We start from the raw sequence: 14,084 nt of genomic DNA on the forward strand, positions 1-14,084 counted from the left end.
TCTCTAATCAATAATGATTTGGAGCACCTTTTCATAATGACTAAAAATGGTTTCAGTTTCTTCATCTGAAAATTATCTGTTCGTATCCTTTAACTATTTATCAATTGGAGAATGGCTTGAATTCTTATAAAATTGAGTCAGTTCTCTATATATTTTAGAAATGAGGCTTTGTCAGAATCCTTGAATGTAAAAATGTTTCCCAGTTTATTGCTTCCCTTCTAATCTTGTTTGCATTAGTTTTGTTTGTACAAAACCCTTTTAACTTAATATAATCAAAATTATCTATTTTGTGTTCAATAATGAACTCCAGTTCTTCTTTGGTCACAAATTCCTTTCTTCACATATCTCAGAGGTAAATTATCCTTTGTTCTTCTAATTTGCTTATATCACTCTTTATGTCAACATGTTATCTAAAAGTCTTTGAAAGTAATAAAATATAATACAATTTGTTTTTAATGAAGTGGTAACATTAAAAAAAATCTTGAACATCAATGCAATTAATTAAATTCTCCTAGGAACTTAATTCACAGATGACTGACTGACTTACTACATCTTACTACATCTGGAGGACATATTCCTCTGGTGTTACTGTTTTTCCTAGTGATTTATCTGTTTATGTTCAAGTTTTGAGTTTTTCCCTGAAATTTTTGATAGTTTCGTTCTTTTCTCCTGACCCTCTCCTCCACATTTTCCATATTGCTCACTTTCTGACTCTTATTCTTCTTTTTGTAGTTTCCTTTGGGAAACTGGATCTCGAAGCATCTCAGCTTCCTATGTTAGGTAACAGATTGTACCTACTTAGGCCTTTGCCAAAAGTGACTTCTGACTAGTCAGAACTGGCCCCAACTGGATACTCAGCTCTTTCTTTTAGTCTTGGTAAAGCACTGTATAGTTTCTCACAAAGAAACATGCACAGTGACCTGTCCTGCTCCCTCTATTCTTTAGTTCTTTGGTGTGGCATCTACAGTTCAGAGCTTTGCAGCTCTGGTTATAGGATTATGATACCTTGCAGGTTTTGGCACATAATTTCTGTTCCGCAAAGGTTTGTGAGGTTATGGGGAAATCAGAGAAAATATTTAGTTCTCCATCTTGTTGCTCACATCAGCTACTTACATTTCAATACATAAAGTATATTCATTCATTTCATTTAATAGTTTATTTCCCCCCAGTTACATGCAAAATAATTTTTAACATTTGTTTTTATTTTTAATAGTTTTTATTTACTAGATATATGCATGGGTAATTTTACAACATTGACAATTGCCAAACCTTTTGTTCTAATTTTTCCCCTCCTCCCCTTCCACCCCCAGATGGCAAGTTGACCAATAGATGTTAAATATGTTAAAGTATAAATCAAATACAATATATGTATACATGTCCAAACAGTTGTTTTGCTGCACAAAAAGAATCAGACTTTGAGATAGTGTACAATTAACCTGTGAAGGAAATACAAAATGCAGGCAGACAAAATTAGAGGGACTGGGAATTCTATGTAGCGGTTCATATTCATCTCCTAGAATTCTTTTGCTGGGTGTAGCTGGTTCAATTCATTACTGCTCTATTGGACCTGATTGGGTTCATCTCATTGTTGAAAATGGCCACATCCATCAGAATTGATCATCATATGGTATTGTTGTTGACGTATACAACGCTCTCCTGGTCCTGCTCATTTTACTCAGCATCAATTCATTTAAGTCTCTCCAGGCCTTTCTGAATCATCCTTAACATTTGTTTTTAAAACTCTGGGTTCCAGATTCTGTCCCTTCTTCCCTCCCTTGTCCCCACATTGAAAAGGCATATATGAAGTTATGCAAAACATTTCCATAAAAGTCAGGTTGCAAAAGAAAAAATATATCTCTGTCCTCCCTAAAAAACCCTCAAGAAAAATAAAGTTTAAAAAAGTATGCTTTAATCTGTATTCAGACACATCATTTCTTTTTCTGGGTATGGATAGCATTTTTCATCATAAGTCCCTCAGAGTAGTCTTGGATCATTGTATTACTGAGAATAGCACAGCTGATCACCCCACAATATTGCTATTTCTTTGTACATAGTACATTTCACTTTGCATGAGCTCCTTGAAGACTTTTCAGGTTTTTTGAAAGCATCTTGCTCATCATTTCTTACAGAACAAAGTATTCCATGATAAGTACAACCCACAATTTATCCAGTCATTCCCCAATTGAGGGGCATCCCCTCAATTTTCAATTCTTTGCCCTGAAAAAAGAGTTGCTATAAGTATTTTTTTATATATACAGGTCCTTAAAAAAGCCTCTTTTGAAATACATGCCTAGCAGTGGTATTGTTAGGTTAAAGAGTATACGTGGTTTTATAAGCCTTTGGGCATAGTTCCAAATTGCTTTATGGTAGAATCAGTTCGAAATTACACTAATAATACATTAATGCCTCATTCTTCCCACATTCCCTCCAACATTTGTCATTTTCCTTTTCTGGCCCATTAGCTAATTTAATAGATATGAGGTAGTACTTCAGAATTGTTTTGATTTGCATTTCTCCAATCAATAGTGAGTAGAGTATTTTTTAAAAATATGGATATAAATAGCTTGTTTAGTTCATCTGAAAACTGTTCCTTTCTTTTAATTATTTATCAGTTTGGTAATGCCTCTTTTTTTTCCTTTTTTTTTTTTTTTAATAAATTTGATTCAGTTCTCCATACATTTGAGAAATGAGGCCTTCATCAGAGAAATTTGCTTCAAAATCTGACTACTCTTTACTCCAATATATAGTCCTTTCTTTCACCCTCTCCTCTTCTCATATTCTCTTTCTTTCCTCTTTTCCTGCATGTAGATTTCTATACCCAATTGAGTGTGTATGTTATTTCCTCTTTGAGCAAATTCTGATGAAACTAAGATTCACTTATTCTCCCTATCTTCCCCTATAAAAGCTTTTTCTTGCCATTTTAATAGCAAATTATTTACCCTATTCTATCTTTTCCTTTTCCTTTCCCCCAGTACATCTCTCTCATTCTAATTTTTTAAAAAAATATTATCCATTCATATTCAACTCGGGTCTGTGGCCTCTGTCTTTATATGCTCCTAATAATGAGAAAGTTCTTATGAGTTACAAATATCATTCTCTCATGTAGGAATGTAAACAAATTAATCTTGTTAAGTCTCTTATGAGTTCCTTTTCCTCATTACCCCCTAAAGCTTCTTCTGAGTCAAATTTTCTATTTAGTTTTGGTCTTTGCATCATAAATACTTGAAAATCCTGTTTCACTGAATGTCTACCTTTCCCCCTGAAGGATTATACTCTTTTGCTGCATAGGTAATTCTTGGTTGTAATCCTAACTTCATTGCTCTCTGGAATATCATATTACAAGTCCTCTGACCCTTTAATATAGAAACTGCTAAATTTCATGTTATTCTATATAGGGCTCCACCACACTTAAATTGTTCCTTTCTAGATGCTTGTGATATTTTCTCCCTGACCTGAGTGTTCTGGAATTTGGTTATAATATTTCTGGGGGGTTTCATGGTGGGATATTTTTCAGGAGGTGATGGATGGATTTTTTTCAATTTCTATTTTACCCTCTGGCTCTAGAATATCAGGACAGTTTTTCCTAATAATTTCTTGAAAGATGATGTCCAGACTCTTTTTTTTTTGAACATTGCTTTCAGGTAGACCAATAATTTTAAAATTATTTCTCTTAAATTAATTTTGGTTTTGTTTTATTGTTTCTTGATTTCTCATAAAGTCATTAGCTTCTGTTTGATTCTAATTTTTACAGACTCTCTGAACTTTTTTATCTCCCTTTTCATTTGGCCAATTTTGCTTTTCAAGGTATTCTTCTCAATGCCTTTTTGTACTTCCTTTTGCATTACTCTCATTTCTCTTCCCAATTTTTCTTCTATTTTTCTTACTTGATTTAAAAAAAATCTCTTCTGAGCATTTCTATGACCTGAGACCAATTCTTATTTTTCTTGAGGCAGGAGCTTTGACTTTGTTATCATCTTCTGAGTGTGTGTTTTGTTCTTCCTTGTCACCATAGTAACTTTCTAAGGTCTTTTTTTCTGTTGCCTGCACATTTTCCCTTGATTTTTTTTCATTCTTTGTTAAAGTAGTGCTCTGTTACCAGGGTAGACAATGCAATGGCTCAAGCTTCAAAGGTTTTTGTACACCTATTTTCAGAGATCCTTCTTGGGACCTCTAAGTTTTCAGCTTTTCCAAGGTGATAAGTAAGATGCAAGGAGAGGTGTGTTTACTCCTGGCTTGTGCTCTGGTCTGAGTGACTATAAGCTCTATTTTCTGCCTTGGAATGGTGAGGAAGGTCCCAGCTCCACACTAGCTATAATTATGTTCTAGTGAGCTAGTGTTTCTCCTGGCCCTGAGACTATGAGCCAGATCTTGTCTCGGCTCTAAGTATGGCAAAGCAACAGAGTCTTGCTTCATTGTTGGCAAAGAGATTCCTGTATAGCCTTCTGATCAGATGTTTCTGTCTGTGGGCTAAGAACTCTGAAAGTTCATTACCACTTTTGGTGCTACTGCTGCCCCCCCCCACTCTATTCAGGGACCCCCAAGGCTCAGTTCCTGTGGCCCTCTCAGTGCAGCAAGCCTTTCTGGCCGGTCTTAGTCGACTTTAGTGTCTGTGGGCTGAGAGGTCTGGAAACTGTCATTGCTGTCTCTGCTTCAGAGGCCCCGAGGTCTGCTCCTGGTTTGCTAGGGCTGGGGCTGTGCTGCTATGACCTGGGCCAGATTACTCTTGTCCTGGTGCAACAGACTTTTCTTGCTGACGCCCTTCTAAGTTGTCTCTGACTGGAAAATTGTTTCAGTTTTTTTGTGGGTTCTGATGCCTTAAAATTTATTTAGAGTCATTATTAAAAGATGTTTGGAAGGGTTTAAGGTAGAGCTCCAGAAAGTCCCTGTTTTTACTCCATCATCTTAGCTCTGCCTCCCATAAAGTGTATTCTTAGTTATTCCCTCTAAGATTCCATCACGTTTCTTTCTGTTCTCATAATTGATAGAAAATTCTAAAAATTTTTTTCTCATTTTGTCCATTTTTGGTTTATTCTCTTCTTCCTTCACCCCAACAACAAAGTCACATTATAACATAGATGGGGCAATTTACTAGGAACTTGGAGCATTTTGATCTTCACAGAATGGCTTTCAGTTCTGGAATAGCATAGAAATTCAAGCTACCATGGACAGGAGAAGGGAAAAAAGAGAGGAATGACAGAAGAGGGGACTAACAATTTACAAGAGACAATATCTAGATAATAAAAAGACAGAAGTAAAACTTTTGGTCTTAACATATCTATATATATTTTAATAGCAAATTATTTACCCTATTTTATCTTTTCCTTTTCCTTTCCCCCAGTACATCTCTCTCACTCTAATTTTTAAAAAAATATTATCCATTCATATTCAACTTGGGCCTGTGGCCTCTGTCTATATGCTCCTAATAATGAGAAAGTTCTTATGAGTTACAAATATCATTCTCTCATGTAGGAATGTAAACAAATTAATCTTGTTAAGTCTCTTATATAGATAATGTAATCTATAGCTAATTCAAAGGAATTTATAGATCTTAATTTTTAAAAAAATCAAATTTTACCTTAAAGTTATTGCTAAAATTTTGTGAAATGACATTTGTAACTAGAATATTAGCACTGAGAAGGAAATATCTTGTTCCAAAGGAAGAGGATAGATAAAAAGGGCTGGGACACTAGTCAGCAGTTGTTGTTGTTATTGTTGTTGTTGTTTGTCCTTCATTCTAGAGAAGGACTGTGATACCAGGGAGGTGAATATAAAGAAATTGTGGTTCAGTAGAAGCATGTGTGTAAAGAAGACAAAAAAGACTTGGTTTCAGATGTTGTCTCTGCCATTTACTACTACCTGAATGGCCCTGGACGAAGTTACTTAACTTCTCCCAGCCTCAGCTTCCTTCATTATAAAATGAGGGAATTGGATTAGATAAGTTGTAAATTTATGATCCTTGTTGGGAAGGGATGTCACATAATGAGGTTTTTTTTGGGTAATGAAGCAATGAATCTTCCTCATTTTATGCTAAATTCTACTTTGTATGAAGTAGGGGTATAGAAAAACTCTCATATATTATTTCAAAGAAATTTATTTTATTCTGAACTTAAAAAATAAAACAAGTATTTCTATAACATAAAATAAAAAAAGATAATTGCATACAAAACTACAAATATATAATGTAAAACTTGATATTATTTATAAATGTATATCAAAGTTAAGTAATTTTTTTCTTTTTTTCCCCTGTCCTCTTTCTTCCCCACCCTAGAAATGGATACTATTAGACACACATATGAATAAATGCAATATCATTCTATACATCCTTCTGTTTATTGGGTTCTTTCTCTGGATACAGATAGCATCTTCTTCCATAAGTCCTTTGTAATTAATTTGGGTATTTGTGAAGGTCAGCCTGAGTTATTTGCTCAAATTTGTTCTGAAAACAACATTATTCTTCCTGAATACAATGCTTTCTTGGTTCTGTTCATTCTGCTCTTCATTATTTTATTTATTTATTTATTTTTTGGGAGGCAATTGGGGTTAAGTGACTTGCCCAGGGCTATACAGCAGTAATTGTTAAGTGTCTGAGGTCAGATTTGAACTCAGGTACTCCTGAATTCAAGGGTGGTACTCTATCCACTGCACCACCTAGTTGCCCCTAATTAATAATACTTTAGACATAATTTCAGATTGCTCTCCAAAATGGTTGTTATTAAAGATTATAAGTCACTTTCTTTGAAGTTTGTTATTGTTAATAAAAATAATATTGTTCTTGTTTTCTAGGTTAACTTTGGGATATACTTGATGCATGAACCTTCAGACTCATCTTCAACATATTTCCTCTCAGTGGGATCACAGTTGCTTCCTGTTTCAAAAGATACAAAACTCTCTCTACCAAGCTCTTGATGAGTGGACTGACATCAAAATGATAACATTTGAGGCGACATTGTAGGCACAAATTGAGTCTTTCCTAGCTGACTCCATGACAATTTGTAAATCATCCTCCAAAACATGCTGTTAACTTGGTTCCTCAAGAAGTGCTCTTAAAAAGAAAATGGGTTAGTCTGCACCTACAAGGGATAGGAGCTTTTTCCTCCCCTGAATGACACCCCAGTGATATCCAGAATAAATGCATAGTGTTGTAATAGGGGAATGAGATGGAGAAGACAATTAGGCTAAAAATTCCTTGTAATTTGAGGTTACATATGCAAATATGTACTTCACTATTTTTGAAACAAGCAGAATTAATTTATATTTTTGCTAATATTACACATTGTGGTAGTTTCTTGTTTTATAATTTCAGGGCTCTTTCTTTTACCACTATGTGCTTTCTATCAAAGAGAGTATTTAAGTGTCATCCAGGGTTGAGATGATAGGAAGATTGCTTTGAGACGTGTATCCACTTGAACCAGGGGATGATCAACAGCCAAATTCTTAGCTTCACAGTAACAAGCAGAGAAGTTCAACTCAGAACATTATGTTTTTGTTTAGTCCCCCAGTGAGTCTAGTAAACAAATCAAAGAAGGATTCTTTTATTACTTTCCTTATTCTTTGCTGGATTCCAAACCTAAGTCACATTCCTTTTGTGTCTGTATCCTTGCTGTAGTCATACAAAGGGCTATAAGGTCCTTCACAAAAGAAGAAGAACCATTTTTCTCTCCTTCATATTGACATACAGATTGATTCTACTGACCAGAGAAAATATGGAATTGAAAGGAACCTTGAATAATTTATCTGGTCTAAAATCATCTCTAGTTCAGAAATCCCCTCTATGACATCTCTGGGATATGGCTTATGCAATCTCTACTTAAATATTCACACTTTGCAAGAAAGGAAACTTGTTCCTTTGTAGGACAGGCCTATTATTTAGAAAATTCTTAAGCTGAGTTATGCCTTCTTACACTGAATTCGTATGCTGTCTTCTTATAATTCCTTCCATCAGCGTTAGTCCCTGACCTAAGTTACACAGTCCAAGACAAATTCTTTGTTGACTTATATTGACCATTCATGAACACAATTTAGTCATGCTAGCCTTTCCCATTTCTAAAACATTCTATACCTACTGGATAAATATTCCAAAAACTATTTTCAGCATGCTACTCCCCTCCTCACTTCCTATTATCTATTAAACTCTTCTACTTTTTGGTTTTAAAGAAACTTTTTAATCAGATTTAACAAATTGAAATTTTGAAAATTGTAATTAAATATTTAGCAGACAAAATTACATTCAAATCTTGGCCATATAGAGCCTTTCCTTCTAAGAATACATTTCAGTCTTCTCTCTATATATATCTTATATCTGAGTATAACACTGTATATGTACTTATATATCTTGTATCTAAGTACATAAAAGTTGTCTCCCCACTTTAGAATGGAAATTCCTTAAGGGTACAGACTAGTTTTGCCTTTTAAAAAACATCTTCTGGGGCAGTTAGGTGATGCAGTGAAAAGAGCACCAGTCAGGGGGGGCCTGAGTTCAAATATGCCCTCAGACACTTTACACTTCTTAGCTGGGTGACCTTGGGCAAGTCACTTAATCCCAATTGCCTCAGGAAAAAAAATCCTCAATGTTATAGCATAAAATAAGTGCTTAATAAATGTTTATTGATTAATTCTATTGCAGTGAATATGGATATATCTTTGTCAGATAATTAGCTTGGTCCACTGAAGCCAAAGTCATGGATTTGATTATTAGCCTATTAGTTTTACACAGAGGAAAACCATTCCTTAGTTATGAAGTACCCTCTTCTCCTTGACCAGGTATGTCACAACTATTTGCTAGAATAAGTGAAAAGGGCCTAACCTACAAAAAGTGGGTCAGCAGTTTTATATATTAAAATTTTTAATGTATAATAATAAAAAATTTAAAATTCCCTAAATTTTATACATTAAGAACAACACACTTGTATTTTTCCACATTTATAATGGACATTTCAATTGCCCCCTTTATTGTACTTTTTAAAAGCTTAAATTTTTAAATCTTGCTTGTATAATAATAATAATAATCTTGTATATTCTTTATTGTATAATAAAAGATAATTTCTCCAAAATGTCCATTTTCCCTGTAATGCAGGCTTTTATTGTTCTTTTCAAAAGGGTTTAAGATTAATTTTTTGTCAATTTCGTGAAGTAGACAAAAAATTATATTGGCAGCAAAATAATTGTAATCTCTATAGCTAACAAAGATCTCTCACAATAATGCCATGGGATAGATAATACAAACACTAATACTTCCATCTTAAAGATCAGGAAACTGAGGTACAGAAAAGTTGAGTTTCATTCACAGTTATGATGCCAGTAAATGTTGATCTTACTGAACTTCTAATTTTAAGAAGATTTCCCAAAGTTTACTAGTTAATATTTTTGTGAGTAAGATTTCCTAGGGAGAACTTTACAATAGCCGACCTAGGTCAATACTGTAACTTGTACAAATTAAATCCAATGTCATCTGAAAAACCAAAATTTTAATACATGGAGAACCATTTTTCTTATATGATGAGTTGACTTCTGCCATTTAAGTCTTTCATGCTGAGACCCGGCCTACTTATTGACCAGGGAATGGCAGTAAAGGTGGAGAATTAGAGTATATCAATTAGCATGAACATATTTCTGTTGACAGATTACACAAACAATTTTTTCTTTGGACATTATAAAAGCAAGTGATCTTAGAAATCCAAATTGATAAGAGAGGTCCTAAAGCTTGATCAATGGATCAATACTGAAATCAGGAAGTGATTTGTTCCTGTAATTCAAAATAAGATGTCCAGAAGCCATTAGCCCTAAAATAAGTTACAGAATTACATAATCTTAGAGCTAAAAAGCTACCTCGCTATAGCTGAAAAAAAATCCTCATTACAGCACTCACAAGAAGTACTCTAGCTTTTTTCTAAAAACTTTTAATGGGGGGGGGCGGGGAAGATCCACTGACTCCTAAGTCAACCAATTCCAGTTTTTGAGTACTTTGATTATTAAGTAATTTTTTTCTAACTTCAAGCCTAAATTTGCTTCTTGCAATTCTCATTCATTTCTATTAGTGTGGAACTCTGGTATCAAGCAGAATAAGTCAACTCAGCCCTTTGCTTTTACCTTCCCACCTTCTCCTTCACCTCACTAATATTTCTTCCTTTTCTCCAGTCTTTGATGAAGTGGACCTTCATCACCTTATCTCTATGTACTTGATGCCTTTCAGCAGATTATTCTCTAACTCATCTTCTCTCTCATTCTAAAATTCACTCTCTCTCCATCTACTAGTTCCTTGCCTACTGCCTCCAAATGCACTAAGTATTCCTCTACCCTTAATAAATTCTAATGTGGTCATACCATCCATTTAAGTGGTCCTCACTGTAGCTCTTTTAAATTTCTAGGCTAAGCTCCTTAAAAAAGCTCTTTGCTTTGTTTTCAATTAATATCAGTGAACCTGTCTTCCTTCAAATCTCAGTTTAAATTCCACCTTCTACAGAAATTCTTTCCAAGTCCCTCTTGATTACAGCCTTATCCCCTTTGATTACAATTTATCCCATCTTTAATATAGTTTGTATATTCTTACATCTGCTTGTCCCCCTGTCCCCTTGATTAGATCATTAATTCCTCAAGAGCAGGGAATTGTCTTTTTCTTTTTCTTTTTTTTTTATTGTAGCCATTGTGCTTTTCTCAGTGCCTGGCACACAGTAGGTACTTAAAAATATTTAACTAACTTTGCAAGCTCTCTGAAAACAGGAGCTGTATTACTTTCTGTATATCTCTAGTGAGTAACAAAGTACTTGGCACATAATAAATGCTTTTTTTCCCATATATTTAGTCAATAGTTTGATGTGTCAGAAACAGTACCATGCACGGGGAAAACAAAAAAATTCCAGTCTCTCACATTTCAAGGAACTTATATTCAGTTGGAAAGAGACCACTTATATAGCTATAAGGAAGAGTAGGGATTGATTGTGTCAATTAGCAAAATCAACAATAATTAAGGTTACCAACAAAATACTTTAGCCCTGATCCTTATTCAGGTGAGATGACCATTACCCAATCAATCAAAGGCATTTCAGCTAGGTGAACAATAATTTCAAAAACACATGTTGATATTGGCTGAGAAGAACCCATCCTGCTCTGTATGTAGGTTTACTATAAAATAGCTGAAAACCCAAGCATTCTAGTGTTTGAACAATGAGTCGTGGAAACAATGTTTTCCTTTATAGAGGGCAAAACTAGTCTCTCAGATCATTTTGAGATCCCCTTTACATTTGTCCTTTCTGGACATCTCTTGCTGTCTAGCCTTTCCCCAACTTTCCTGTATCCTTTTATGTGTTTCCTCCTTTAGACTGCAAGCTTATTTAGGGCAAAGATTGTCTTTCTTCTCACAAATTGTATCCCCAGCACTTAGCCCAGTGCTTGCATTGGTTTAGGTGCTTAAATAAATGTTTACTGGATTGGATTAAAACAGCTCTAGTCAAATCCCAGAGAGGGAAAGAGGAGTATACCTTTCCTCCTCTTACCTCCTTGTTTAAAAGACAACCTTGTGAACTTCAATGACACCCTAGAAGTGTCTCTTGGAACAATAATAAGGAGCAGCAGTGTCTGCATTTAAAGCATAGATATGCTGAGGTAATAAAACTTCAATATTCTTAAAGGACCCAAATAGAAAGACAACATTATGTCTAAAGCATGAGGGATCCATGAAGGGAAGAAAGGAACTTTTACCAAAAGAAATAGCCAGAACATGGATTTTTTTCAATAATGAGGTGATTCAGTCCAATTCTAATAGACTTGTGATGGAGCCATCTGCATCCAGAAAGAGGAATAAGGGGACTGATTGTGGATCACAACAGAGTATTTTCACCTTTTTTTTATTGTTGTTTGCTTGTTTTTTTTTCTTTCTCATTTTCTTTTCTTTTTGATCTGATTTTTCTTGTGCAGCATGATAAATATAGAAATATGTATAGAAGAATTGTACATGTTTAACATATGTTGGATTACTTGCTGCCTAAGAGAGGGGGTGGGAGGAAGGGAGGGAGAAAAAATTTGGAACATAAGTTTTTGCAAGGGTAAAGGAAAACTATGCATATATTTTGAAAATAAAAGCATTTTCAAAATAAAGAAAAAACAACTTGTCAGAGTTGTGAGTTACCGATTTGCCAGAGTGCTCTCTAAATTTGAGCCCATTCTCTTTAAAGAATGAAGTGGTCTTAAAAGAATGTGGGTTCTTGATTTCAGACATTTGTGTAATTTGGGTTAATTGTTTTTATCCTCAACTTACAAAACAAATAAAATGGACATTTCAATATGCAAAATTAACAGAGGAAGAGGATTGTATATAAAACTTCAAGTCTCTATCATGTACAGCTTGCTTTTCTTTTAAATATATAATAAATTCAATGTACAACTGTCAAAACTATCCAACTTGTCTATGGTTTTTGCTGGCCTTCTTTCTATTATCTTTATATATTAAAAAGATGCTTCAATGAGTCTTTTTTTTCTTACTTCCCCCCTCTCATGTTCACATTCCCATCTATGATGATCCCACTGGAAAAAGGAAAAAAAAATCCAAGTAAAGCAAATTTCTACATTGGCTACATATGACAATGCATATTTTACTAGGCATTTTGGGTCTGTTACCTCTCTATCAGTAAATGGGTAGTATATTTTAGCATCAGTCCTCTGGAATCCTTCTGGAAGTCTTTCAAAGTTGTTTTTCTTTATAATGTTATTATATCACTTTTCTCCTTGATTCTTCTCATTTCACCCTTTATCATTTTATAAGGTGTATCTTTTCAGGAAATATCCTTTTGTTAAAATTGGTTTTAATTGCTTATCAATGACATTAAAGAGATGTAAACTGGTCAAAATGATATTGAGGCAGTAATCTTTAGTTTGACAGTATTGGGAGGACATTAACTAGGGAGTACATAACTAGGATACTGAGGAGAACACATTGAATCGTGGCTAAAGAATGATTCTAAATACTTTGACTTCTCCGAGGTCCTTCTTGGATTCTGAAGGGAAGGAGAGAGGAAGAGAGAGAGAGAGAGAGACAGAGGGAAAAAGAAAGAGAGAGGGAGAGAGAGAAGGAGGGAAGGAGAGAGGGAGAGAGGGAGAGAGGGAGAGAGAGAAGGAGGGAAGGAGAGAGGGAGGGAGGGAAAGAGAGAGAGGGAGAGGAGGAAAGGGAGAGGGGGAGGGGGAGCCGGTGAGGGGGAGAGCTACATAGAGAGACACAGAGAAAAAAGAGACACAGAGAAGGAACAAATAATAGTACAAATTTAGATCTTACATTATTCTTTCTTTCTGAATCATATGAATGATGATGTTCTATTGCTGACTACTTAGCAACTCAAAATTCTTTCTGGGATGGGAGAGTTAACCCCAGGATAGTACTATAAATCTGTAGGAATGTAAAGATCTCTGGAGAGAGGTACAGCTCACCAGAGGAAGGAGATTTCCTAACTCTTTAGCAAACTCAAGTGATTTCTTCTTGCAAGAGTTCCTTATCCCCAAAATAGTGTTGTAAGTCTCCAGGGATACTTAGGAACCAGTGGAAAGTGGGGTTCAAAAAAAGGGAGGCCTGATTAAATAGCAACCCCAAAATGATTTTCCTTCTGGGTCAGGAAAGTGTCAACCCAAGGATGGTATTATAAGTCTTCAGAATTATATGCAACTTTGTTCGAGGTAAGGCTTATTAGGAAAGGAGGCAGGGCTGTTTTGACTTTTTATAGGATTTTGGGTAAGTCCTTGCATTGTTTTTGTTGGATGAAATGGCCTCTCTTCTATGTATTCTATGACAATATTTTTTTTCTTTTCTCTAGGGACCTAGACACGAGCCAAATTTTAGCGTTCCTTGAGAAGGGGAAGGAGGTTGGGTGGAGGCAAAAAAGAACCAAATTCTGATATTCCTAGAGGAGACCTTGGATCGGGGCAAGAGCCAAAAAAGATGACGAGTGCAAAGCTCCCAAGATTGAACCCCCTCTGTGTAAACTCAGAATTTCTGTTCTGGGCCATGAACTATTTACTATAGATTGTTGCACAAGCCAAAAGAGATGATTAATGAGAAATTCATAAAATTGAACACAGCCCATGAAAACTCAGAGCTTCAGTTC

The 14,084-nt window shown here is 35.0% G+C and overlaps 1 protein-coding gene across 1 annotated transcript in view; it reads left to right on the forward strand.

The window, feature by feature from the left end:
• Positions 1 to 12,388, forward strand: part of MOCOS (molybdenum cofactor sulfurase) — a 108,623-nt gene extending 96,235 nt beyond the window's left edge. Inside the window, exon 15 of the mRNA XM_074279225.1 lies at positions 6,784 to 12,388. Within this exon, the coding sequence (XP_074135326.1) occupies positions 6,784 to 6,906 (123 nt within the window). The 3' untranslated portion in view covers positions 6,907 to 12,388. The remainder of the gene's footprint in view (positions 1 to 6,783) is intronic.
• The last annotated feature ends 1,696 nt before the right edge of the window (positions 12,389 to 14,084 follow it).

Source organism: Sminthopsis crassicaudata, chromosome 1 (genome assembly GCF_048593235.1).
Source record: "Sminthopsis crassicaudata isolate SCR6 chromosome 1, ASM4859323v1, whole genome shotgun sequence".
Lineage (NCBI taxonomy): Eukaryota > Metazoa > Chordata > Mammalia > Dasyuromorphia > Dasyuridae > Sminthopsis > Sminthopsis crassicaudata.